We start from the raw sequence: 27,968 nt of genomic DNA, 5'->3' as shown, positions 1-27,968 counted from the left end.
ACCTTCCTGAAGTGCAAATCTGATCATGTCATTTATGTATTCTAGTCTTTCACAACTCTTCATTGCCTACCCAGAGTTTTCTTGAGACAATCTGAGGTGCCTTCACTACTAGGTATTTAAATATGTGAAATCATGGGGTTTAACACAACAAAGTAGGGGGCAGTACAGACCTGGAAAAGACCTGTTCCACTTAAAGGCATTCAAACCTCAAACTATTTTAAAACGGCCGTGCCAGCTAGTAAAACTCTTTTTGAGGTCACTTTGATATTCCTGGTCCATACAGTAGAGTCTGAACTCCCTAGCCTGAATCTAAGTCTGTGATATAGTTGATGCCTGCTTCTTTGGCCTCATCTTCAACTATTCTCAGCAAGCAGCTTTCATTTTCCTGAAGATTCTTTTTCACACAGCAATGCCTTTGAACTTGGCCTTCCCTTAGCCTGGGCCCCTCTTTCACTACTTTGCCTGATACTCTCATTTCAATACCTCTACTGCCAGCCATCCCGGAGCCCTGGGGAGAGCTGTACCCTGGACATACATCCCTTATAGTTCTTTCTCAGCTTGCAAATATTTATTTTTTCTTCCCTACTAGTTAGTATCTAGGGGCTTGTCTTTCAATGCACAAATTATATGTTACTAGAGAAACAACAAAGGCAAGAGACAACTTTGCTCCCCAACATCTTAACTAAGATTGGGAAAAATATTGTTTGCATCACAGACTACAATTTTTTGGGTGTCCTTGGAGAGGTAACGGAGATTTTAGGGGACTCCAAATAAGCTATTCTTTGTCCCTATGCAGTCTCTGCTCACTAAATCTTTATTGAATATGACATTGCAAAATCTTATGCCAGAAAAGCTGCTTTAGGTCTTGATCAATTTCACAAAATGTTAATGGGGGTAATATTAAACATTACCATGTATTTTCAGTGTTCAAACGAAAGAAATGAGGAAAGACACTGGTCCATGCTCCAGTGCCTTTTAAAAAGTCACTCTAAGAAAAAAGGGAACTCAACTCCACTCCCACAACTGGGTCACAAGATCCATTAGCTGAAGTAGTTGAGTGCTCAGTTACATGAAATAGTTCTATTTCTCAGAACTTGTCAAAAGGGATCTCCCCTGCCTGCAGAGATAGAAGTAAGGAAAAAAAGAATCTTTCCTATACCTTTAAGTTTGACCTGCCCCATTTTTCCTTCCCTTCCTGTCCCTTGATTTAAGCCACTGGGGAGGGATGGAAATAAAATGGGAAGTTCGAAAGGGAAGAGATCGTGAAGGATGAAGGGGAGGGCAGTAGTGGGGCTTACAAGATATCTATTTCAGTTGTGATCAAGGTTAAATGAAGTCAACCACAAAGCTTCAATAACCTTATCACTTCCTACTTTGCACACACAGGCTGACCTCTAGATTTGACTTAAAATTGAGTGGTCTGAAGTGAAACTCTTTATTATATACCAGTTACTCGCAGAATATTACATATTTTTATCATTATTGTTGTGATTATAAGTAATTTTATTCTTATTAAACAATGTGGAAGCAATTTACTTAGTGCTAGGCTGAAAAAAAAGTCTCAACACTCTGTCCTAATATAAAAACGAACATGCTCATGATAGAAAATTGACAAAATACAGCTAAGTCTAAAGGAAAAGTAACCACCTATACTCAAAGATCTTTATATAATTGGGACTCTATTATATTTACTTTTAACACTTAAAAAAGTAACTTTGTAACAAGCTCTTGCCTTGTTTTTAGAAAATAGTTAAGCATTGTTTTTTATAACTACACAGTATTCTTGGAAGTGGATACATTATTATACTTAATATAACCATTTCTCTTTTACTAAGCATTGAGTTTCTATAAAACATATTTTGGATTAATAATATGGATTTAAGCCTTTTAACAGCTCCCAATACCAGCAATGGTAAATGAGGTGTAGGCAGCAGTAGGGGAACAGTTTAGGAAGCATTTTAGTCATTGGTTTCCTTTAGCCAAGAAAAACAGGTACAATATCACTGAATTATAAACAAAAGCAGGAACTACTCTGATATTTCCTCAAGAATAATGTATTTCACAAAACTCTGTTGACTTGAAGGTGGGACCAGTTCTAGGAAGGCTTTGGAGGAAAGAGAGGAGTGTTGAAAAAAGAACACAAATACACAAGAGGTGGTATAAAAACACAAAGGTGGGAACAAGAAACCAGAAGTTCTTAATATGACACTTAGCAGACTTTTCCACCCATTAGAACCTTTGATGGGGACTAGACACTGATAAGCTTGCCTCAGGTCCTTAAATCTTGTTCTTTTTTTTTTTTTTTTTTTAAGATTTATTTAATTATTTGAGAAAGAAAGAGTGGTCACGCCAAGGGAAAAGGAGAGAATCTCCAGCAGAGCCACAGCTGGGCTCAGAGTCCCACACGGGTTCCAATTCACAACCTGGAGATCATGACCTAAGCCTAAACCCAGAGTCAGACATTTAACTGACTGAGCCACCTGGGCACCCCTTGGAGGAACACTTTCTTAAACAAAAACTTTAGCAACCATTTGTTAACAGTGATTCCCTACCTACCTTAAGTGTCTTCCATCAAATCATTCATCTTTTCCCATGCCTTTTAGACTTTACCAGAAACAGGGAGCCAGAAGTTCTTCAACAGATTCAATATGGTGAGAATCACCACTGTGAAATGCTTTTCAAGTGATAAAGAATTTAGAGTCTTCCTAAAACCCAACTTCCTTGAACCTTTGTGTCAATCTGGGGAAAATAAAATGCTATGTACCATTAAACTTTCATTTGATTTTCACTTAAATCAATTTTTTCTTAGAAAGCTATCTTAAAATTTTGAAATCACTCTACATGATTTGTCCAAAGTGTTTCCAATTATTTCTTATAACAGTTTGTCTTCACAAAACTCTCTTGGGCAGGTATTATTAACTCTATTTTGGAGACGAGAAAACAGATGACGAAAGTAAAGATGCTGTCACCAGAACCCAGATGTTTTGTCTTTGGGCCCAGGGTGCCTTCTCCTACAGACTAAACAGTCCCAGTGGCTTTGGCAGACAGCATTGTTGGAGAGTCTATGGAGGCATGACTTGTGCTTCTGTGATCAGATATCTCAAAGAAGTTTTGCACTTGTTTCAAACCTGACATATAAACCCTGAGTATTTTCCTGAAGCATATATAGATGTATTCTTTTATTTTTTTTTTCAGATTTATTTATTTATTTATTTATTTGAGAGAGAGAGAGAGAGAGAGAGAGAGAGAAAGCAGGTCAGAGGGAGAAGCAGACTCCCCGTAGAGATGGGAGCTCAATGCGGGACTCAATCACGGGACTCCGGGATCATGACCTGAGCCGAAGGCAGTTGCTTAACCAATTGAGCCACTCAGGCGCCCGTAGATGTATTCTGTCTTAAAGTATCTCCAAGTTTCTTCAAATTGGATTTTTAAAATTTCATCCAGTTAAACTACATAGAAGTAGGAACCAAAGACAATTTTAGAATTCATTTTTCCAAACAGTTCAAAGGGATAAAGATGAATCTTTACAAATAGTAACATATTTGAAAAACCATATTGAGATTTAAAATGGCAAATAGAACGGGGGAATGCAAGTGTGTCTCTTAAAAGCAGAAAGATCTACACTATGTGTGGTTTAAATTAAGTAAGTGAATATTTATCTTAACATTACCTAGCTCTTTTTAAAAAAGTAGAACACTTCTTTCTTTCTTTCTTTTATTCTCTTTCTTGTTTCTTTCTCTGTCTCTCTCTTTCTTTCTCACATTTTTTTTTTTAATGACTAGATATAAAAAGGCTCAGCCTGGAAAATTCATCAACAGAAAATGCATCTGTATGTAAGTGTATGGCTGTTTGCCTTTTAAAATAGTGTGGCTTTTCTACAAAACTGGAATGTAAAAGATTCTTGGGGAACAGACAATTGAAATAGAACACATCTTCTATATATCATACTTTAATGTATTACTTTCTTTAAAAAAAAAAAAAAGGAAAACTGATGTTGACAGCTACTTTCATTAGGGATGAGGGGGTCTGTGCATAGGCATGTATGTATTCACGTGTATTTTTGTGGTTGAAAAGCAGTTACCAAGAGCCCTCAACTAGCCTGAATGTGGTTACAATTTAGCACTTGACCACACTGAGTTTAACTGTTTACTCCAGACTAGACTTGTATTGTTTCATGTTTCCTGAAAAGACTGTGATACCTTCTTTTGTATCCTCCACAGTGCCTGCCACCATGTTTATATTGAGTTTAAAAATGGGGAGCATGGCTGGCTGAATTGGTGAAGCATGCCTCTCAATCTTAGGGTTGTGAGTTCTAGCCCCATGTTGGATGTAGAGATTATTTAAAAACAAAATCTTTATCAAACTATCACTCTTTGCAGATGATATGATACTATATGTGAAAAACCCAAAAGACTCCACTCCAAATCTGCTAGAACTTGTACAGGAATTCAGGAAAATGTCAGGATATAAAATCAATGCGCAGAAATCAGTTGCATTTCTTCACACCAACAACAAGACAGAAGAAAGAGAAATTAAGGAGTCAATCCCATTTACAATTGCACCCCAAACCATAAGATATCTAGGAATAAACCTAACCAAAGAGGCAAAGAATCTATACTCAGAAAACTATAAAGTACTCATGAAAGAAACTGAAGAAGACACAAAGAAATGGAAAAATGTTCCATGCTCATGGATTGGAAGAACAAATATTGTGAAAATGTCTATGATACCTAAAGCAATCTACACATTTAATGCAATCCCTCTCAAAATCCCACCTTTCTTTTTCAAAGAAATAGAACAAATAATCCTAACATTTATATAGAAGCCGAAAAGACCTCGAAGAGCCAGAGGAATGTAGACAAAGAAAGCCAAAGTTGGTGGCATCACAATTTCAGATTTCAAGCTCTATTACAAAGCTGTCATCATCATAACAGTATGGTACTGGCACAAAAATAGACACATAGATCGATGGAACAGAATAGAGAGCCCAGAAATAGACCCTCAACTCTATGGTCAACTAATTTTTGACAAAGCAGGAAAGAATGTCTAATGGAAAAAAGACAATCTCTTCAACAAATGGTGTTGGGAAAATTGGACAGCCACATGCAAAAAAATGAAACTGGACCATTTCCTTACACCACACACAAAAATAGACTCCAAATAGATGGAGGACCTCAATGTGAGAAAGGAATCCATCAAAATCCTTGATGAGAACACAGGCAGCAACCTCTTGAACCTCAGCCACAGCAACTTCTTCCTAAGAACATTGCAACTTCTTCCTAAGAACATTGCCAAAGGCAAGGCAAGCAAGAGCAAAAATGAACTATTGGGACTTCATCAAGATCAAAAGCTTTTGCACAGCAAAAGAAACAGTTAACAAAACCAAAAGACAAATGACAGAATGGGAGAAGATATTTGCAAAGGACATATCAAATAAAGGGCTAGTATCCAAAATCTATAAAAAACTTAATCAAACTCAACACCCAAAGAATAAATAATCCAATCAAGAAATGGGCAGAGGACAAGAACAGACCTTTCTGCAAAGAAGACATCCAGATGGCCAATGGACACATGAAAAAGTGCTCAACATCACTCAGCATCAGGGAAATACAAATCAAAACCACAGTGAGATACCACCTCACACCAGTCAGAATGGCTAAAATTAACAAGTCAGGAAATGACAGATGCTGGCGAGGATGCGGAGAAAGGGGAACCCTCCTACACTGCTGGTGGGAATGCAAGCTGGTGCAGCCACTCTGGAAAACAGCATGGCGGTTCCTCAAAAAGTTGAAAATAGAGCTACCCTACAACCCAGCAATTGCACTACTGGGTATTTACCCTAAAGATACAAATGTAGTGATCCAAAGGGGCACATGCACCCAAATGTTTATAGCAGCAATGTCCACAATAGCCAAAATATGGAAAGAAACTAGATGTCCATCAACAGATGAACGGATAAAGAAGATGTGGTATATATACACAATGGAATGCTAGCAGCCATCAAAAGAAATGAAATCTTGCCATTTGCCACAATGTAGATGGAACTATGCTTAGCGAAATAAGTCAATCAGAGAAAGGCAATTATCATACGATCTCCCTGACCTGAGGAAGTTGAGAGGCAACATGTGGGGTTTGGGGTAGGAAAAGAATATATGAAACAAGATGGGATGGGGAGGGAGACAAACCATAAGAGACTGCCATTAATGCTCATTAAAATAGCCGTACTTTTTTCTTTTATATGTACAATGGATGTTTCTCAATATTATGTCAAATGCTATTAAAAAAAAACAAAACTGTGCTTATAAAAAGTCTCCTCTTGCAACAAATCACCAGCTCAAAGTCCCACTTAAAGAGAAATTCTAGGGGTGTCTGGGTGGCTCAGTGGGTTAACTGGCTGCCTTCCACTAGGGTCATGATCTCGGGGTCCTGGGATCAAGCCCCACATTGGGTGCTCTGCTCAGTGGGGAGCCTGCTTCCCCCAACCCCCAATGCCTGTCTCTCTGCCTACTTGTGATCTCTGACTGTCAAATAAATGAAATAAAATCTTTTCATAAATAAATAAATAAAGAGAAATTCTACAGTTCTCGGTGTAGGTACTTGCTATAGACTTAATGTTTGTGTTGCTTTAAAATTCATATGTTGAAATCCAAACTCCCAATGTGATGGCATCAGAAAGTGGGTCTTTAAGAGATGATTAAGTCACAAGGGCAGAGTCCACATGAATGGGATTAGTGCCCTTGCAAGAAACTGAGGAGTGCTCCCTTGCCCTTTCCACCTTGTGAGGACACAAGGAACCAGGAAGCATCTATGAATGAGGAAGTGAGTTCTCAGCACATGCTGAATCTGCCAGCATCTTGATCTCGGACTTTCCAATCTCCAAAACTGTCAGAAACAAATGTCAGGCTCTGAGGATTGAGTTGATCACATTCCTCATAAATATATATAGCCCCAAACCAAAACAAACAAAAATCAAGGACAGATTTAAAAATCAGCATGAACAGCTAGAAAGAGAGAGACAAAGAAAAAAAGAGAGGGAGGGAGGGAGAGGGAAGGAGACAGAGGGAGATGAGAGAGATTGACTCCATCTGCAATATGATACTTGATACAGTAACTATGCCAGGAGAAGAAATTAGCAACATTTACCTACAGATTGCCTCATAGCCTATAGCTCAGTTGTAACACAGAAGTATCACTGGATCACCTGGCTTTCTGCCCTCCTAGGGCTTGTAGTCTAGTTATAAGAATGAAATTCTATTTCACCACACAAGGATGAATGCTGACAACCAAACCAATCACTATTAAATTTTCACATACAAATGACCATTAAAGTTTTTTCAATTCATGGAATAATATTGGTCACAGTTTTTTACATAGGTAATTTTTATGTCTTATTTTTCTATTTTTTATTTTATAAAAACATTGCCTAATTTGCAAACTGCATTTTTGGTCATTCCAGTCATGCTAAGAATCTAATACTTATATCATGAGTGTGTACCTTTCTAGCAGTACAGAGATTCAATTCCATGGCCCATGAAATATAAAACATCTCTCTTCTCCTTTCTGTTTCCTTCATCTCCTCCATTTTCCTAATGGCTTACAACTTCAACAACAATCAGCTCATGGCCTCTCTCCCAACCCATCTTCCCTGCTCCAACAACCCAGATTATTTTGAAAGAAATCTCACACATCGTATCACTTCAGCTCTGAATATTTTAGTATATATCTCTGAGAGGTAAGCAGTTCCCCTTTCAAACATCATCATAGCCCCTCAAAATAACAACAGTTGCTTAATATGATAAAACAGTTCACATTCCCTAATTGCCCTATGTCTTTCCTCTTATTTATTTTTTGTTTTTTTTTTAATATATAACAAAACAAGGTCCATACATTACAATTGAGTAACATGTCTCTCATGAGCAAACATTGTTTTTCAAGCTCTTCTCTTCAAATGAAAATGCAGAATTGTTATGTAGTAAAAACAAGCAATTCTGAATGAAGCAGGAGTTTAAAATGCTGTCTGAAGAAGGTGGTGAAAATGTCAAGTCACTGCCTTTGCCCGGAAGATAAGCGCTTGGCATATACCTTTCCCTGAATGATAAAGAAGGAAAGTGGGAGCTGTGCTTCCCGGTAAACATTTTTATTAGCCACCCAGAACTGCACATAAACATGATGCGTGTGAAACAAAGTGCTCTGCTATAAACAGGAATTGAGGAAATGGAAAATGAGTTGTAAATCTGAAAATCATTTCTCTACTTTGATGAAAGAGCAGCTTATAAAAAGGCAAACCAAACAGTCTCTTTTAAAGTCTTGCTAATGCTGGTTCCATTAATCCTTTCCAGGATTTTTAATCCTAAAGCTTTAGTTTAATTTAAGGCTTTTGAATTTTCAACTATTGCCTATTCCATTCTAATCTGCGCCTTTTGAAAAAGAAAGAAAATCACTTTGGATAACAGGCATCAAAGACTTCGACTTCCATTTTGCACTGTAAGAGCTTTTCTTACCATCCTACCTTAAGCAAAGCTCCTTTTTCATTTTAAAAAGGAAAGAAATCCCATGTCAGAACATAACACATACAAAATAATCACCATGTAATAAGAGACAAGACAAGCTTACAGTGATACAGTGCAGGAGGTAAGAATATGGGCGGCAAAGAGAGAAAGGACATCCCTGTATCTTTGCCAGTGAACTGGGGACAATAATTAGAAGCTGTCTCGTAATGCTGCTGTGGCGATCATTCCGCTGTGATCGTGAGAAGCACCCAGCACTGAGTAACAGTAACTGACGAGCTGTTGTTAGCATTGGAAAGACAGAGGGAGGGATGATTTGTCATGATCAGTTTTACCTTGAGAGACAGAACTTACTTTATGGTAACGTTGTGAGTCAATTACAAGAGAAGTACCCAGCCTGGCACCCCCCACTGCACTGCCTCCCATAAAAGGACCCAGGGAAAAGAAGTACCCTGGAGAGGGAATGTTAGTTCTCCTCTCCGATGGCTCCAAATATCTGAAAATAGTACAAGAAATGGCTCCGTGTGTAGTTGAATTCCAGGTAAGACAACACTGTGCTAAGTGCACTAAACAGATTAACCTGAAATTGGACTCTGATCCCCAAGGAAACTGGCCAGTGTCGCCCAGTCCTTTCGGCCAGGCAGAGGAAAAACAACCTAATGTCTATCTCAACTGTGATTTGACTGGATATGATCTAAGCTTTGAATGGTGCCTAAGCTCATTTCAGATGCATAATATACGTGTTAGACAATACTAAACAGGGAGCTTTGGGCTGGGGTGTGTACCCTACTATGAAGGAAATGACATAGAAAAATGAGGATCCAGCATTGTAATTCAGCCTTTCTCTATTCTACCATTTTAGTCAGACAAAAATTTCCTCTTCTCTTAGGTGTTTCTCAAGTAATTGCAAAAAAAATAACCCAATAAATAAATAAATTAACTAGAGGAATTAATTTAACTAGTGGGTTAAAGCCTCTGCCTTTGGTTCAAAAAAAGTAGGGGTGGTTATTTATAGGATAGCATTCTTCCATTCAAATCATGTTACAAAATTCCTTTTAAAACCCTTCCCTCAAAACTCACAGCCCTTTCCAAGCACCTAGCTCTCTGCATTATTCCTCTACTCCTTGAAATGGAGGAGGAGGACAGATCACCAAAGATAATGTCCTTATTAATAATATCCTATGTTTAAATACTTTATAATTTTAAAGCATTCTCAGATCCACTGTGGTCTTGTACAAGATGGTATAAATGATATCATACTATTTGACTGGTAAGAAAAGTTACATATAGTGATTGGTGCAGGTGAGACCTGAACACAAGATCATTCCAACCAAAAGCAATGGTCTGGAACCTGAAGCAAGGGGCCCTATGCTCATGCTCGCCAGTTTTCTGTGCAGTTTTTCCTCCCTTTAGTGAGTCTATTCCAGTCTCTTCCTCTTTCCTCCTCAGTTAATTCTGATTCATGCCTCACCTCATGTAATTACTAAATGAAAAAGATCTGAGTAGACCAACATCCAAACTAATATTCACTGCACACAAACCAGAAGCTAGACCTTTGAAGCAGAGGAAAAACTTGATTTTCTTTATCATTCAAAAGGACTATGGTGAGGGGCAGCTGGGTGGCTCAGTGGGTTAAAGCCTCTGCCTTTGGTTCAGGTCATGATCCCAGGTTCCTGGGATCAAGCCCCATGTAGGGCTCTTTGCTCAGCGGGGAGTCTGCTTCCTCCTCTCTCTCTCTCTCTCTCTGCCTGCCTCTCTGCCTACTTGTGATCTCTGTCAAATAAATAAATAAAATCTTTTAAAAAATAAAATAAAAAGACTATGGTGAGATTACTCATTTTGTCAATTTGAACCAATTATCTTAAAACAATATTTGCATATTAGCCAAAAGGGAGCCCCTAGCTACATGTGTTCAGTCCCTGTTTAAAAATCAGGAAATAAATTTCAAGCAGCTTCTGTAAGAAAGCTAAGGCTTGGAAAATGTCCCTGCATGGACTTGATAAGATTTCCAATTGTGCCACGGTAAAATCTCATTTCTTGAATCCCTTTTCCAACATTAACTTATTGTACAAACTTGCATCTCCCTGGCCCTGGAAATAGGAAGGTGGTGAAGTTAGATGCAGTGGTCATGAACCTGGAGGTCAGAATCTAGAACAGGAAGACCAGTGCCCTACTCTGGACTCTCCAAGGGACCCCAGGCTGGGAACAATCAGGCCTCACAGCCCTCTGGGCCAGGGTGGAACCCACCTACCCCCACCCTGCTTGCAGCCACATGGGTCTTTATTCATTTCTCCTTGCTCCTTCTCCCAGTGGACTCTGCATGAGTCCCAGTTTCCTTCACCTTGTAAGTTGACCAGGTTCTTGGTGGCCTTAGCCCCTCCTCCTTCTCCTTTGGCCCTCAGCTCTTGACCTCCAGCTTCAGGAAGCATTTTCTGACTTGCAGGTCTGATCATATCCCCTGTGAAACCCTCCACCACCTTCAATCTTATCACATTTGTAGTTTTACATGTACTTGTGTGATTGTGTGGTATTTGACTATATCTCCTCTCACAGGCCCAAGATTCTGGAAGGGCAGGGGCTGGTTTTAGATGCCAGTGCCTGGCACACAGTAGGCCCTCTGGGAATGAAAACCGAAGAGTCACAGGTGCCTGGAACTCTGTGGAGTTCCTGGGCCACGTAGCCTGGGCTCCGTGGAGGGGGCAGGATGGACGGGGTTGGCTTCCGTAACACAGGGACCTCCCTGTGTTAATCTTAAAACCTGAGTGACCATCTGAAATGGAAAGGTTTGTCCCAAGTCCCTAGAAGACTTGACACTCCCAGATGGCAGAAATCCTATTATATGTGCTGGCCCCAGTCCCTAACTGTGCCCGTTACTTAGTGTGAAATGCAAGTGCAAAACACTTGATAAATATTAGCCATCGCCAATATTAATGAATACGTTTCGGAGCGTGGGACCACGTGGAGGTCGTTACCTATGGCTTCAAAGAAGGCTTGGACGGGCTCCCGAAAGAATGCAAACGACCCCCTAAGCAAAGAGAGAGACAGACGAGACAGGGAAAGAAAAGAGAGGAAGAGGAAGGGAAGGAAAGGGAGAAAGAAACCTGCCTTCTTTCCTCTGGAAAACAAAACCCCCAAAACAAAAAACCCTCCAAACAAAACCCCTCTTAACCGACGTCTTCCCCTTTCTAGGCCTCACCCTCTCGTCCCCCCCAACACCTCACGGGCGAGTTCGGGACGTCCGTCACTGCGGACACGGCCATCGCCGCGACGCCTCCAGGCGCTGCCTGACCCGGGTGCAACTTTGTGAGACGTGCGCAGGGGGCCCTCCTCTCCTGGAGACGGCATTTAAGGTCTCCGCGGGGCAAGGGGCGGTGTTTATACACACGGAGGGAGGGGGCTTTGCTGCTTCCTACTCACGGGTGTCTTAGCAGGCGCCTCAGGTTCCGCGGAACCCACGCGGCCGCGCGGCCGAGACCCCGCCCCCTGCCGCCCTTCCCCCGCCGCAACGGTCCCGGCACGCAGGCGCGGGGGCGCGCGCAGGGCGGGGCGCGCGGGGGCGGGGCTGCGCGGGCCCACTTAAATATACGCGCGGTGGGGGCGGCGCGGAGCTGCCGCGGCGCTGCCGCCTGAACGCCGGGACTTCGCACAACTGTCTTCTTGTCGCGCGAGCCGCGAGCCTCGCTCTTCCCCCCGGCGGCGACGGCGCTGCCAGCTTCGGCGGCAGCAGGAGAGAGCGGAGGCGAGCGGGCGGCGGGCTCCATGGAGAGCGGCGGACGCCCGGGCAGAGGCGGCGTTTCCTCTCCGGCACCCGGGCTGCAGTGACCCGCGCTTGTTCCCTGCCCCGCGTCGAAGCGGCCGCCGACTCCGGGACTGACCGGCCTCGCTGCCACTCCCCGCGCCGCCGTCTCGCCTCCCGGCGCCTCCCTGTGCCCCGACTCGCCCGCGCCCCAACTCCCCGGCGGGGTGGCGGCGGCCGGGCCCCCGCGGCGGCGGCCGGAGCAGCAGCGGCAGCAAGAGCCCGCCTCTATGATGAAGTTCAAGCCCAACCAGACGCGGACCTATGACCGCGAGGGCTTCAAGAAGCGGGCGGCGTGCCTGTGCTTCCGGAGCGAGCAGGAGGACGAGGTGAGGGCCGCCGGCGCGCTCGGTACCCTCCGCGGCGGGGGTGCCGGAGCAGGGCGGGGGCGTGGGGGGCGCGGCCGGCGGGGGTGGGGGTCCTCGCCTTCCCCCTTCCCTGCCCGACTCCTCGTCTGGCCCCGGGGCTGGGAGGGATTAGCCCCCCTCCCTCTTTCCCTCCTGCTCGCCCTCCCTCCTTCCTTCCTTTCTCTGGGCTGATGGAGGAGACAAAGGGGTTGGCCCAGCCCAGTGTTCTGGTGGGCGGTCGTGAGGACCTGAGGCCCAGACGTCTCCTGGCCCGCGGGAAGGTCCCGGGCGGAATAGGTCGCTTCTGGCGGGAGTCACCATCTTAACACGCGAATTGAGTGTAAAGCCAGATAAACCTCGAGTGTTAACAGAGGCGGCAGAAATGGCGTGAGTGTTGCAACCCAAGCTCTCCTGCCGCTGCCTCTGTTACATTTTCCTTTAACGTTACAGCAGTTTGCGTTTTCTGATTAAACCTAGGGATGTTTGTGGACTGGCCAAACAGACCCCGTGCTTTAAAATAAAGCCCCATTCAGTCTGGTTTTTCAAATCGGACTCGGATGTGGACCCTTTAACCCGTAAGCACCTGGCATAATTACCCGTGATATATGTATTTTTTAAGGCCACCGTTTTTTAAAGTTTTCTGACAGCAGGAAGATGGCTAGTGAAAAATGTGGAATAACGCCAGAGGGAGATGGGCAAAGTTGCCATTTTCAGAGCATAGTCTCTAGTTCTCAGCGTTATTTACCAAGGCTTCTTTACTTTGCTCTTTGGTTTGACATCTGGAGAGGAGCATCCTTCCTTGTTCTAAGCGTAAGCAGTCAGTCTTCTGTAATTCATACTCCTGCGTTGGGTTGATAGGAGGCCCTTGAGGTTTTTCCTGGAAAGCAGTTTTTCCTTATTTCAATGTTACATTTATTTAATTTTAAAATGGTTCACTGTTCTAAATTTGCTTAAGGCAATACTAGTTGATTGGTAGCCATGAAAATCTTTTATAAAGCATTGCCATTCCTATAATGATTAGGCAGAGAAAAAACTAAGAGTTCTGCTTCCATAACCAACTGTGTCCAATAAAATACCAGGCTAAAGCTGGAGATAGGAAATGTAACGGCTTCCTTACTGCTGATCCCTGTAGTTAGGCTGAGTATGACACAGTGTATACAGTTAGTAGCATAGTTCTTACTATGCTGAGGAAAATCAAAGTGCTTCAAATGATGCTCTTCAAACTCTTGTTTTGCCTTTATTTATTTATTTTAAGAAACCAAGCCTTTTAGTGCTGATTGGTGCTTAGTTTGGGGCCTGTAAGTGTTTTTAGCCTAAATTTTTTTGAGTTTTCGGAAGAAAACTAGGACCTGGGCCCAGTTAGGAAAGCTAGAAGGTGGGAGGGGAAAAATTTTTTAACATTCACAGAATAAATAGTCAATAAGCATTAAGTATATTCCATTATTTAAAAAGATTAGAACATTGTTGAGGGAGGGCCATGTTAGGGAAAAAGCAAGCTTTGAATATAAAAGAAGAGCCCAAAGTGATCAAAAAAGGTCGAGGATCTTGTCTGATTTGCTCACTATTGTGTAATCACATTCTTAGTTGAGTGCTTAGGATACGTGGGGCTTGCTTGCCTGAAGACCTGTAGGTTTGTTACATTTCATCCTCTGAGTGCTGGTTCATAGGTGAGGAGACAGTTGAGATTGTTAGTACTTTCCCCAAACGACATAACTAGGAAGTGGTAGATTCACAATTCAGGATCCAGCCCTTCCTTGCTCCTGATGCTGGGCTCTTGGCACAGGGTTCTTTAGCAGTTGGGTGCATACTATTTGCTGAATGAGAGATTTTGTGAGGCTAAGCTTGGAAGACTCTCTGGAAGTGATGACTTTGAAGTCTTGCCATAACCTGAACTTGGAATTCATGCTTTGGAAAAAAATAAAACAGTTCCCAGGACAAAATACAGGAAATGGGAGGAAATTGAAATGATCTGTATTGTGTGAGTAGTAAAAGCAAAGCTTGAAGAATGCTTCAGAGATAACCTTAGTAGATCAATGAATTATTTTTGTGCTTGGAAATTGTTCCCTACTGTAATAAATGCTAAATTTCTAGCCTCTAGTTGAGTGAAGGTGCTACGGCCATTAGATAAAATGAAGTAAGGAGCAAGCTCTGGAGTATTAGAGAAATCTGTTATGTAAAACTTGGCAAATCTGGTACAGTGCAGATGAAGAAACCAAGTCAGAATTTATGTTCTAAGGGAAGGCTCTAGAATTTTCTAAGTGAAATGCACAACCAACTTTCACATGTATCTCTCTAGGATCTTCATTTCTGGAGTTGTGAGTTTTGGGGGCTCTTTCCATTATATGATAGTTACAAAATGACCCCTGATAGCTTTTCAGGACATCTTGCTGTTTTCCTATTAATTTATTCCCACGTTACTAAAATTACATTGGTAGCCTTCCAAGGATAGAATACAAAACAGCCTGAATCCACCTCTTTAGCTAACAGGTGAGAATTCCCCCCCCACACACACACTGGGTTAACACCACTTAGGTCCTGGTTGGGAGATTTAAATGTATGCCTTTATTTTAGGATGAAATGTTACAGAGTGTCGATTGAAATAAAATAATAGTAATTGCTCTTTGACCACAAAAAGTTACAGTGTTCCAGTATGGTTCTTCTCCTGGAGTTCTCAGCCCATAGTTGAGAACAGGTTGTTTTAGGAAAGAAGGTTGTCCTAACAGCAGTCTTTATTTGGGGGGGGGGGGTATATATTTGCCCATTTTATCATCCCTGTGAGGTAAAAAGCATTAGCACTTGTACAGGAGGAAATAAGTCAGCAGACATAACTTATCCCAAGGTCCCAAAAGCTGGCAGATAATTTTGAGCCCAGGCGCTTTATTTCTAAATCTTCTGTTCATTTGATTCTTGGTCAACTAGTTATTTCTATAAGGAACGACCCTATAGAAGTTTTGGCAGTTGGGCTTACACAGAATCCCACAAAATAAGCTTCCCGTTGATTAGCTGGGATACTGTGCTTGTACAGTGAAAAAGAACAATACATTCACAAAAGGTAACCAAAAATAGATTATTTTGAACTTACTGGTATATGAGAGTTTGAACAGGGCTGCAGAGATGGAAAGTGTCAACTCCTAAGAAACATACCCTCCAGTGGGAGGGTAGACAAATGACCTACATAAAGGGGAATAAAGTAAGGGAAGAATAACTTAACATGCTCCAGGGTTAAGATCCACTGGAGCTTGATTTCAGTGAGAGAGGAAGGACCAAACATCACAGACAGCAAAACTTGGGGCTGTGGGTTAGTTGAGCTGCAGCTTAGGATGGCATAGGACAGAGAACTGCTGGGGAAAAAAGCACCTTAAATGTAAGGCTAAGGAGTTGCTAGGCAAGAAAGGAACACTTAGTTTTGAACAAGGAACATTTACATTTTAAATGTATGCAAGCTCGTGGATGATCTGGCAGCAAAATAGGATAGAATGCTAAAAAGAGAAATAGAAAGGACTTGATTTTGGGTGTAATCCAGGCACAGTTGTGAGGGAGAAACACTAACAAAACAGCCTTAAAGACTACCCACTACTCCCCTAATTAGCTTTTAAGCTCCTTGAGCCAGGGGCTGCATTCTACAGTCTGCTAAATGCCAAATGTGTATTAACTAAATGTCTGAATTCTACAAAAGCATGCACTAAAACTAAGCCTTGAGGGAAAGCAGAGTTCTAAAAAGAATTGGTAGGGAAAGCAGAATTCCAAAACCAGAGCCCTAATAAAAACAAGTCTTAATAAGAAAGAGACTTCTAGTACAGGTTAAGTCTCTACCTACCACATTTGTCTGCTTGGATCAGTAGGTAGTCTGCCTTATCAGATGTAAACTCTGGGGCTTAAGCTTTGCAGAAATCCTTTTAGATTTTAAGTCCTACAAGATAACTTGCCTCAAATGGAGACCACTTTTATTAAAATTAACTCTCCAAAGGCAGCTTTTTCTAAACATCAGAAATGTCACCTATGCCTAAAGCTCTCCCAAACCTAAAGGGCTTCTTAGGCCACTCAGCCAGCCACTTTCCAAAGGAAAGGCACTTCTGCAAAATTTGCATCTGTTTCAGGCTCTTGGTATGTATTACTAAGGCTTTCTGTAAATGGTGAAAGAAAGCTTACCTAGAGCTTCAGAACATTGACATACTAGGAGAAAATGTCATTAGTGCAACTTGGCATTCATCCATCTACCAATCTCATACAGATGGTCCCTGACTTCATTGGTTTCAGCCTGTGGTTTTTTGACTTTCTGGTGGTGCAAAAATGCATTCAGTAGAACCACACCTCAGATTTTGAATTTTTATCTTTTTCCAGGCTTAACAGTAATCTCATTGGGTTAAGCACATTTTCCCAAAATGAGCCCATATTTCTGATCCTCCTCTAGCACTGTGCCTCTGTAGTGCACTGTAGTATAGTCCAAAAAGTAGTACTAATTTGTTTATTAATAACAGTAGGTAGCTGGTTAATGGATACAGTAATCATTGATCTTTTAAAATGTCTGTGTGTACACTGGTGTTCCTAATGTGCTGCTTGCTGGCCTAATTTTGGCTAAATACCTACAATATAGTTACTACAGTAGAGATGGTTTAATCATTCATGCATCGTGGTTCATGATAATGTGGGAAGAAAGTACAAAAACCCCAATACAGCTTCTAAATAACTATAATTCACAAAATAAAACTCTTCATTCTTCCATGTAGGGATCACCAAGTTTCTCCAGATAGCTTGCCCCCACTAGAAGTAGTCATTTGTAATGACTAGTTGTTCCCAGAAGCTGACTGTGACCAAGAACAGTTAATAAGGGTAAAAGCTGAAACACAAATGACATTTGGGGGCCACATGGTGTATAGGAATTTCAAGTACCTGCATCTTCTGAGGGCATAACTGCGTTACATAAACCTTACACAGCATATCCCCCCCCCCCCCGCCATTTACAAGCTCTTACACACCCCCAGTGAGGAGGACTTACACTAGGTGATACAGAGTATAGAGATACTCCCAATTCATTGACAGACCTTTGTCCAGTAAGACTAAGGGCTGGTTCCAAGTAGACCATTATAATTACTACTTACATTCCAAATGCTTAAAACGTTGTCTAACAAAAAGACAAGTGTGAGAATTGGCTTCTTAACTGTGATAAGGGAATGGTGGTGTGTTCTGATAATTGTTCAATACATGGAAGGAGGGGTTGAGGTTTGATAGTACAGCAGCAGGAATGCTTATATGAAGGTGAGCGGGTTGAATCAAGGAAATGTCTTCACTTTTCACTATCTAACAGCGCTGGCTTTGAGGTTGAGTTTGATTCAAGTCTAATTCTGCAGCCTGGTGGGTTGGCTAACCTCCTTTTTATAAATCTTGCCTTTGGTCTCAACTCTGGCTTATCTGGAAGGCTGAATGTCCTCTTCACAGCTGTCACCTTGTCACTAATGTGGCAGACTATTACCTTGTTGGATACACAAAATGTAATATGCCCAGAAAAGTATTTGAAAAGGAATTTAAAACCTATGAACAACCAGGGATGGATTTGCCAGCTGTTTTGGTGTATACTCCTAACTGAATGAGATATCAAAACCTCTGTTACTTCAGTAATAATGTTTTCAGAGCATCAGTGAGCATGCTAAACCTATATTACAGATCTAGTAGATTGGGGATGTTGTAGAAATGTTAAGATGGCTTTTTTTTTTTTTTTTTTTTTTGAGGATATTGAGTAATTTGTAATGGGAGTTCAGGTGCCTTGGCCAGGACTTAGGGTGTTTCATTCTCATTAACACTAAACAGCCCTACAAGGACAGACGCTTGATTTTAGAGAGGATGGTACTGGTGTACTGAATGGTAGATCAGCAACCTTCATTGTGTGCATCCAGAAATGAAACACACCTTGGTTGTGATCTGTACAGTTGGAAAAAACATCTTCAAGTTCAAACCAGTGTTTTCTACTTGCTGGATTTGCTTATTCTGGCTCTGTAGTTTCTAATTTTGGTATGTAAGCCCTGTTTGCTAATATTTAAGAAAGCTTAAATTTAAGGCTTACATTTCATTTTACAAGAATTGCGATATTTGGACTTGGTGGTGTGGTACCTTCAGTGTCAGCCATTAATATTTTCTTTTTAAAGATTTTATTTATTTGACAGCACAAGCAGGAGGAGCAGCAGGGAGGAGAAGCAGGCTTCAATGAGGGGCTCCATCCCTGGGCCCCAGGACCATGACCTGAGCTGCTTAACCAACTGAGCCACCTAGGCGTCCCAGCCTTAACTATTCTCTAAGGTTTTACCAGCTGTTATCTGGTAGTGCTTCCTCTGGATTTGCACTGTTTTGCCAGTTAATTTCGTTTGAAGGAATCAAGTCCCAGTTGAAGCAATAGAGTCCTCTCCAGATGAGGAATGAGGAAAACAATGCTCAGGCCCCTTGAATGTTGATCGATCATTTTGCAATGATGGTGTGTCCATAGGCCAAAATTTGCTGCTTAGTTTTCAGATTGAGGGAATATGTGCCTGGATACGTGTTCCCTGAACTCCCAACTCCGTACTTTAGAGGTTTTTTGGGGAAAGGTGGGAGTTGCTGAACTGTTTACTGTCAGCCTGGCACTTCAAGTTGGGGAAGGTTGAGTTCCTGGTGGCCTCCTCAAGTAGGAGGCAACTCCCATCCTGGCTGTGAGCTCTCCACTCCAGCAGCTGCTGGCAGTAGGGATGGAGCTGAGCAGATAGAACTACTGGCATGCATGTGGGACAACCAGTACACACCTCACAGATTGAACTTGGCTCTGAATTGATTGATGTATCTGGTGAGAATGGTTTACGGTCTGAAGGCAGTATACCAAGGTAATTTGGTGAACATTTTTGTTCAAGTTGATTAAGGCACCTGTTCCTTCACAAATACCTTTGGTTATTTATCATAGCTTTTGTGTTTTAATTAGGGTGAATTTTAACCTACCCTAGCTCACAAATTTTCATTCATAAGATAAATACATAATTCTTATTTCAGGCACTGTTAAAATAATGATCCTCTAGGATAATCTGATAATGCCATCCTTTTTTTTAAAAAAGTGCTTGCATATTTCAAGGTTAATGCTACTCTTGATTGAGGTCTGCAGACTTTCCCTGTATAGAGCCAGATATTTTTGGGCTTTGTGGGCCACACTTTCTGTCACAGCTACCCAGGTCTACTGTTGGGAGTATGAAAGCAGTCATAGACAACATGTAAAAATGAATGAGTGTGGCTAGATTTTTCTAATTTATGAACATTGGAATTTGAACTTCATATAATTGAAAATGCAAAACCATTTTTAGCTCCCAGACTGTACAGAAACAAGCTGTACACACACTGTAGCTTGCCAACCCTCTTCTAGATTGTAAGTTACAGCTGCCTGTTAGAAAAGAAGTGACTTTTGTTCGTTTATACTTGGTTCGGAATATGAAGGTTACTTCTTTCCACCCAATTGTAAGCGTAAATACAATAGGAACTCTCTATATACTGAGCATTGGCTTTACCTGAATCTCCCTACTCCTTTCTCAGTCTTAGATACCTTTTAAGTATTCATACATTCCATAGGTGAGGGAACAGAGTGATGAGCCTGGGATCACATACTCTTAAAATTTGGGAGAATGATAAGATTCTGTAATTTAAAAAACAGATATTATGACCACAAACCTAAGCGCATACAGCTCTGAGGCTAGTAAACCAAGTCTTGGCTTCTATCTTTTGTTAGTCTCCAAGAATTGGAATGTCACAAATTGAATCTGGTAGTTAAAGTGATTTCATTAGGTTCATTCAGATGGTGTAGTAATGTGAGCACAATATTGTTGAATTCTGAAAAACTGTGTGTACAAAAGCTGTCATTGCTTGTTTGTGATAGACTCTGCACTCCTATTTGAATGACTCTGAAAGGTGTGTTAATGTGGAAGGGCTTCCCAGCCCAGTGGAGGTTTGAGGGTGGAGTTGGGGGCTGCGGTGCTCCCTGGGCAGCAGGAGTGTACGGTGGTCCTCCTCCTTGCAGGTGCTGCTGGTGAGCAGCAGCCGGTACCCTGACCAGTGGATTGTCCCTGGAGGAGGCATGGAGCCAGAGGAGGAACCTGGTGGCGCTGCCGTGAGGGAGGTGTACGAAGAGGTGAGATAAACTGCAGTAGCTTATTGGCTGTCCTTGCACACAGGCTGTACTTGGGAAGTTTTACAGTGTCTGTGGGGCGCTTGGGCTACAAGTGCACTGAGAAGACAACAAGGCAGGTCACATGGGTTCTCTCTTTGTTCAACATTTTTAAGCAGGCAACTAAGGTAGCATTTTGCTAAGAAGATACATTTGCTAACTGGTAAAACAGAGCTAAAAGCAATGTAGACGTCCCCCAGAATTGTTTAACAGACGACAAGCTTGATGAGTGATCAGTAGATAATATGGGGACCTTGTCTCTGAGCAGCTAGTAGTACACTGGAATGCACAGAGACATTCATGTGCTAGACTTGTCAGAGGAATAAGCAGACTGCTTTTGTTTTATCCTAAAGCTGAATAAAATGAGGCACGCACAATACACAAAAGCATACATGGCCTGCTTATCTTCTTAAAGTTGCTCATAGATAGAATTTGCTTTGTTAAATTACTGAGCAGCAGTTAGGGTATAAACGGGAAGCAAATTCTAATGCTCTCATTGGGTCTTGGTTCTCTAGTTAGAAACTTTTCATAGAGATGGGTCTTAAAGGATGAATGCTTCCTGAGGGAGGAACATTTCCTAGATAGAGGATATAGCAGGTATCAATGTGTTAGTTGTGGTGCAGATAAGATGTTCCAGTCGGTCTGTTACAGTAATGGGTAAAAGTAATGAGGACTCTGAATTCGAAGGGTAACATTAGAAAAAGAATTGTACCTCCTGAGCCATGTGAAGAAAAAAGGAGGTGGGGCAGAAAGACAGTCCTTAAAGTAAGAAGGGTCATACTTGTACAGAAAAGTCGTCTTTTCATTCATTAAATTTGTCCCACATTGGTAGAAAGTCTAACTTTTGGTCAGTCCCTGTCATTTCTTAAAAAAAATGACAGTCAATCTGGTCAGTCTGAACTTGCATATGGAATAAATTAAGCCATGTTTTATAGCAGACCACAGGTCGTGAATCTTGCCATTGCTCAAAAAAAACTTTCACAGAAGCAGGCTTAGTATAGGAGGGCCTGTTGTGCTTAAATCCAAAAGTTGAAATAGTCAGAAAATAACTTCAGTATAAATTTTCTTAGGAAAGGTAACAATTTTACTTCATCCTTTTTTAATAGGCTGGAGTCAAAGGAAAGTTAGGCAGACTCCTGGGCATATTTGAGGTGAGTAGCTAAAGTAATCCTTTCAAATAATAGAATTATAACCATTCTTTCCTAACCAGCCAAATAATCTGGCACAACCTGAGCAGACTAAAACTATCAGTAAGCAAGTAAGTTAAAAGGATTAAGAGGGAGGGAAGTAAGCTTTTTTTTCCTTCAAGGTACTACTTAAGGGTTAGTTTTGTCCTTCTGGTAGAACCATAAACATTTTATTTTTAAGGGGGTGCCTGGGTGGCTTTGTCAGTACATCAGCCCACTCTTGATTGCCGCTCAGGTCTTGATCTCAGGGTCCTTGGTGCTTAGCAGGGAGGTCTGCTTGGGATTTTTCTTTAAGCCTCTGCCCCTGCTCACGCTTGCATGGGCAGGCCTCCCTCCCTCCCTCTGAATTAAAAAAAAAAATAATGGAAAAGGCTTTCCACGGAAGTCAGAAATTGTGCAGTACTTGGTAGAATTGATGACTCCTGTAAAGTTCTCAAATTTTAGTATTCAGTCTTTCCCAGAATTCAGCACTTGCTTTACCCAATTGAAGAGCACCATCTCCTGGTTAAAGTGAAAAATGTATTGAGGGTTTTCTAGAATTCAGAGTAGCCAAGGTACAAATAGCAAGCACATTTCAGTATGTTGACAGGATTTTTGAAGGGAACTTCTCACAGTATAAATAAAGCTTCTATAACACAGGTAGGTGGTAATAGTAGTATTGGCATTACAAATGCTAAATTTCATAGAATCTGAGCAGAAAAAAGTAACCAATGTATCTTTCTCCTTAGAATATGTAAGGGAAAGTTAGAATTGTCCTCCTTGTTCACCCTGGTGATTTCAGTGAATTTGTGAACATAGCATAATAAATGTATTGATTTTCCAGGCATAGAAGTAAAACAATAAGTTCTTAAAAATAATGAACAGTAATGTTTTATGTGAGAGATGCCTCTCATTTTTTGTTGTTTCTGTTACTTCCCAAAGACATAATGTGCTATTTGGATTGAGTGAATTAGGTTGTTTGTGGTAGAAAAAATTCTGGCAACGATCAGGCTGCCAGGCTGGCTCAGTTCATACAGCAAGCAGCTTTAGATCTCAGGGTTTTGAGTTCAAGCCCCAGGTCAGGCATAGAGTCCACTTTAAAAAAAAAAAAATTAATAAAAAATTTTCAAATCCGTCAGTTACCTGAAGTCCTGGACTATAGTAGACAGGGCTAACTTTTAATTGAGATGAAGATGAGCCCCTTCATTTTAAAACCAAAGTATGTTTAATTTTGAATCTAGAAACAAGACAGGGTGGCAGTTTTAATGTGGGTAAAAAATCGAGTTTGAGCACATGGGACTAAAAGGTAATACTCCAGAAATGAGTAACCCATTCTTAACTTTGGCCACGCATAGTTCACCTGGAAGCTTTTTAAACTATCGGTACTTCATGTCTCTTAAAAACATGTGTTGAAATCAAAGTGCCAAAAGTTTACTTGGGGGAGTTAATTTCCTCATTGTACATGGTTTTTTTTTCCCCCACATAAAATTCACTTCTGTGCTGGGTTATATGACTGGATTATACTTGCCTATGCCAAGCATAGTATGCGTAGTATTGCTAAGCAGTAGTATGCCACAACTGACTTTTTTCCCTCAAAAATGTGTAATAGCTAGCTCCAGGAGATTAAAATGCTTTTCTTTTTATATTCAAGCAGAACCAAGACAGAAAGCATAGAACGTATGTTTATGTTCTTACTGTCACTGAAATATTAGAAGATTGGGAAGATTCTGTTAATATAGGTAAGTTCCTTTTCCCTTTGTCATCTTGAATTACTTTGGGTTCCCTTTTTCAAAGAGGATCAGTATATGTATGTCCACACTTGAATTATCTTAAAATTCTTCCACCAGCATATTGTCCCAAGTCATTCCAAAAAAAAATGGTAAAGTTATTTGGGGGGAGGGCGTGAAGGGCATTATAAAAGCATTGGCCTACTTTTTAAAATTGACTTTACTGTATAATGACCAATGTCCTGCTATTTTCTAGGAAGGAAGAGAGAATGGTTCAAAGTAGAAGATGCCATCAAAGTTCTCCAGTGTCATAAGCCTGTACATGCAGAGTACCTGGAAAAACTAAAGCTGGGTTGTTCTCCAACCAATGGAAATTCCACAGTCCCTTCCCTTCCAGATAACAACACCTTGTTTGTGACTGCCGCACAGACCTCTGGGTTGCCATCCAGTAGAAGATAGAACTGGGAGGACCTCCCATGTGCAGTCTTGTGGGGAGAGGTCTCTTTATTTTTCTTGGTAAACATCCGAATGATGCTTGCAAACTGTCTGAATTTGCCATGCAGGATTTTCAAACAATTTGCAAGTTTTTCAGATGTTTTCAGATCTTCTATAAAAAAAAAAAATGTAAAATATTTTAATAAGCCAAAGCCATGTGGAATTTTTTTTAGATGCCTTAATTGTGCCCCTGCCCCAACCCACACCCCCATTCTAGTTATCATTTTTTCACACATTTTGTTCAGTTTTTCGTCCATTTGACATCAGTCTGTGGTTTTTGTCAGATCAGCTTAGGGGTAGATCTTTTCTCTAAAATTATTTCCTCATCACAGCATTAACATAGTCAACAAATTCTTATGTTGTAGAAATTTATAAAAATCTTGATATTAAAGAAATTATCTGAAAACGTGTATCACAGGATCACAGTTCTAATTTCTGAATTCTAGATTTTGACTATTTCTGTATGGTCCAGTAACTACTTTGACAAAGGACTTAATTTGCTATTTTCAGGAATTTGTCAACTCATTTGTCTAAATTTTCACAACTGGTACGTCTCTAGCTACCTGATAGGGCCAGTTTCCCTCTATAACCCGAACTTTCTGTTAAAGGACTATTAACTGTATACAGTTGGTGATTTTTAGAGAGGTATGTTAAGAAAGATGCATGTAATAAATACATCATCATGAAAAACTGTATTCATGAGATTTAAGTTAAGCATGCTAGATTGCCAATTCCCTTTATCCATAATCTCTCTACACAGAATACTTGAGAACCATAATTCTCTTGAGGTAAATGTTTCCTGTTTTTTAATTTACCGACCCCTCTAGTTAAACTTACTGGTTACCAGTAGTGACCCACAGAATTAAGAGTCTAACCTCAAATGCTAGTCAATGGTGACGACATCACAGTTGAGAAATGGCCTCCTTGCTGTTCCACTGTTACAGACTTAGATTATTAAGACACCTAAGAATGTCTCATCTTTTATAGGTTGCTAGTAAGGTACTACTTATCCTATAACTATTGGGGCACTGGAACATACCTGAACCAAGAATTACTTTGTCTTATCCTTATACTCACTTGGAATCAAGAATCCACTGACAAACACACAGGTACCTTGTCTGAAGCCCCTGTGCTCCCTTTCCCCACCAAAACAAAAATAACAGAAATGAGACCGGAGGACAGAAACATTTGAATAAGAAAAACATGGGGCAGGAGGAGTGAAAGATGATTCTGTATGTAGGCGTTAGCCTTGTAAATATTATAACTGGTGAGTATAGAGTAGAAAGTTAGTATAGTTGTACATTCTACAAATTGCTAACCTTTAAAAATATACTTGCTGCTAAAAAATAGAGTGTTGTTACACCTAAGGAAAACCGGTGCAGCTGTTTTGAAAAAGATTTGTGCCACATATGCAGCTGAACTAAATACAAATATTAGTTCACAAATTAATGCTGTCAGAGGAATGAGTAAAATAGACTTTTAACCAATGACATTTCATTCTAAATTATGTAGTGTGATCAAACATGATCATCCAGAATTTTTGTATTTTTCTTTGTATAGGTTATGTTTCCTGGGTGTTTTTTAAAAAGGAAACATTTTAAATCCACAGATTGACACTTTCAATCTTTAATGGACTTAAGATTTTTTTCTCAGTAATCGCTGAAGTCTTTAAATTATATACCTTAACACAGCAGAGGAACTGGATTTTGTATATAAATCTGTCCACCTGAAATGCTGTCACAAGTACTGGGGGTGGGGGAGATCTTGTACATGATATTCTTAGAGGTAATAATGCATGAACTTACTTTATAAACTCCTAGACTGTGTATTTGACATGTAAAATATGTACAGTATTGTCAGCCATCTCTTAAAAGTTGAGCCTATAAATATTGTTGTATAATTTTTTTTGGTCAAGAACATTTGGACTAAGTAGTGCCACTAGGGTCAGGATTTTCTTCAGTGCCATTTAGCAAACCAACTGTCTTTAGGTCTATGCAACTAGCAAAAATTGGTATGATGCAGCATACTTCACAGTTGTCGCACTTTGAATTTCACATGAGGGATTCTTCACTATTCCTCTGGAACCCAGTCTAGCAAAATTAGAGGAAAGGCCCTAAAGAGATTTCCATTTCTGTTGAGGAGAAAAAGCCTTCCTTTCCAGGCTCAATAGTTGAATCTACTATGGATGACAGTGTCTACTATCTCAACCCTTGAAACTTCACAAAGTGTTGGGACACATTCTGCTTTCTGTGGTGTCGATGGATAAAATTGGGCAGCTAAATTTTTCAGTCCCATGTGCCTCCTAAATAAAAGAAGTTAACTAGGTTATAAATTGACATGCAGACACAAAGTAGCAAACTATCCTGAATATTTGTTGTTGGGGGTTGTGTGTGTGTGGGTATGTGTGTGTGTTTCAATAAACAGGTGAAATTTGCCCACCAGGCATGTGCCATTCAACTTTCTGTCAAACAGTTGTATAAAGCGGCAAAACAAGGGGGGTATGTGTGTGGAATGATTGTTGTATACACTCTAAATTGCTTTGCATGGTCTCAGAGATAATTGGTGTAAGAATCTTGACTTTTTTTATATTTGGAAACCAAATAAAAATGGAAATAATTTTTTTTTAAACCATAACTGAACATCGAGTGGAAAATGTGTCTGGCATTCCACAGTAAATAATTTACTTTTCTCCCATGGGTGGTCATACACATCATTTCATAGTATATTTATATACTTTCTTTCATGATCATGATCTCTTACTAGTGGGATTAGCTGGGTTAAAAGGGATTGTCCACCAGTGAAGTGTTCCTGTTACTCTCGGAAATAGACATTTCTCTGTTAAGATACCAGTCTCAAGGTGGCCCACTATGGCTATCTTATTCCTGCTTCTCAATGGGTTGTGTTAATTTTAATAATTACCAAGAGCTCTTCTATTCTGTAATTACATACTTTGCTGTTAACATGTTGCAGATAACTATATACTGCCATCACTTTTTATTACAGCTATTTTTTAAAAGTGCAACTGGCTAAGTTACCTTCCCCTACAATTTCTATTTCCCCAAAATACTGCCTACTGAAGACCAACTTAAGAATTCTTACGTAAAAATTCCATTCAAATCTCATCTGGTTTTTGACTGTTGGAGCAAAAACAAAAGCCTGGCATTTCCCAGTGTTGTCTTCACACTGGAATGGAAGAATTCCTGTAGGTCCCCTTAAAATGAACTTCGTAGAAAAACGACGGGACTAAACACAATAAAATAAGTTTGTTGTTTCTAGTAAACTGGGTTGTAGCAGGAATGTTGTCATGTAGTTGATTGTGCCTCAAAGTTTCAGGCTAACACTTGTTTCCTATATTCCTAAGGTTTACCAGAAGCTGCACAGTAATCCTCCGCTTTATGCCCAGCATTGTTGCTCATAGCACACAGTAGGTTTCTGCCCTCAAGACAGAGTCTAAGAAAAAAATAGAGTCTAAGAGCATCTGTGTGACTGAGTTGGTTAAGCAGGACTTAAGCTCAGGTGGTGGTATCAGGGCCCCAGGATTTCAAGGTGTTGAACAACTTATTTGACAACAGTGAGAGGGGGAACCCAGGTGGAGTGGAGAGAGGGAGAAGCAGGCTTCTGCTGAGCAGGGCTTAATAACCAAGATCCAAAGCAGACCATTATTAGCCACCAAGAACCCTTTTTTTTTTTTTTTTAATAGACTTAAGTGATCTTTTCTCTGGTACTATTTCCCACCCACCTTTTAAAAAAAATCTTCCTGACC

At 40.7% G+C, this 27,968-nt stretch overlaps 2 protein-coding genes across 3 annotated transcripts in view; one reads left to right on the top strand and one right to left on the bottom strand.

Annotated features, from left to right (window-relative positions):
• LOC309870207 (uncharacterized protein) overlaps positions 1–27,968 on the bottom strand; it is a gene marked incomplete at its 5' end in the record, with an annotated part of 328,499 nt that overhangs the window by 296,995 nt on the left and 3,536 nt on the right. The window contains one exon of the mRNA XM_082742414.1: positions 11,925–12,565. Coding sequence (XP_082598540.1) covers positions 11,925–12,565 — 641 coding nt within the window. The remainder of the gene's footprint in view (positions 1–11,924; positions 12,566–27,968) is intronic.
• On the top strand, positions 12,502–26,839 carry NUDT4 (nudix hydrolase 4). 2 transcript variants are annotated; one of them, XM_082739332.1, is made up of 5 exons: positions 12,502–12,632; positions 20,671–20,781; positions 21,924–21,968; positions 23,638–23,722; positions 23,967–26,839. In XM_082739332.1, exons 1-5 carry the CDS (start codon positions 12,534–12,536, stop codon positions 24,167–24,169), a joined length of 543 nt encoding a protein of 180 aa, XP_082595458.1. In that variant the 5' UTR covers positions 12,502–12,533; the 3' UTR covers positions 24,170–26,839. The 2 variants fall into 2 exon arrangements, with proteins under 2 accessions (XP_082595458.1, XP_082595457.1); XM_082739331.1 differs by having other exon boundaries at positions 23,635–23,722.

This window comes from Mustela nivalis (assembly GCF_964662115.1).
Source record: "Mustela nivalis genome assembly, chromosome: 7".
NCBI lineage: Eukaryota > Metazoa > Chordata > Mammalia > Carnivora > Mustelidae > Mustela > Mustela nivalis.
Note: the sequence above shows the minus strand (reverse complement) of the source record. Positions and strands in the feature narration are given on the sequence as shown.

What these genes read in the sequence shown, in the direction of transcription:
- NUDT4 (XM_082739331.1), top strand. Translation starts at nt 12,534, where the DNA reads ATGATGAAGTTCAAGCCCAACCAGACGCGGACCTATGACCGCGAGGGC. An exon ending in GGAGCGAGCAGGAGGACGAG is followed by an intron (nt 12,633 to 20,670) that starts GTGAGGGCCGCC and finishes TCCTCCTTGCAG; the next exon opens with GTGCTGCTGGTGAGCAGCAG. An exon ending in GGAAGATTCTGTTAATATAG is followed by an intron (nt 23,723 to 23,966) that starts GTAAGTTCCTTT and finishes GCTATTTTCTAG; the next exon opens with GAAGGAAGAGAGAATGGTTC.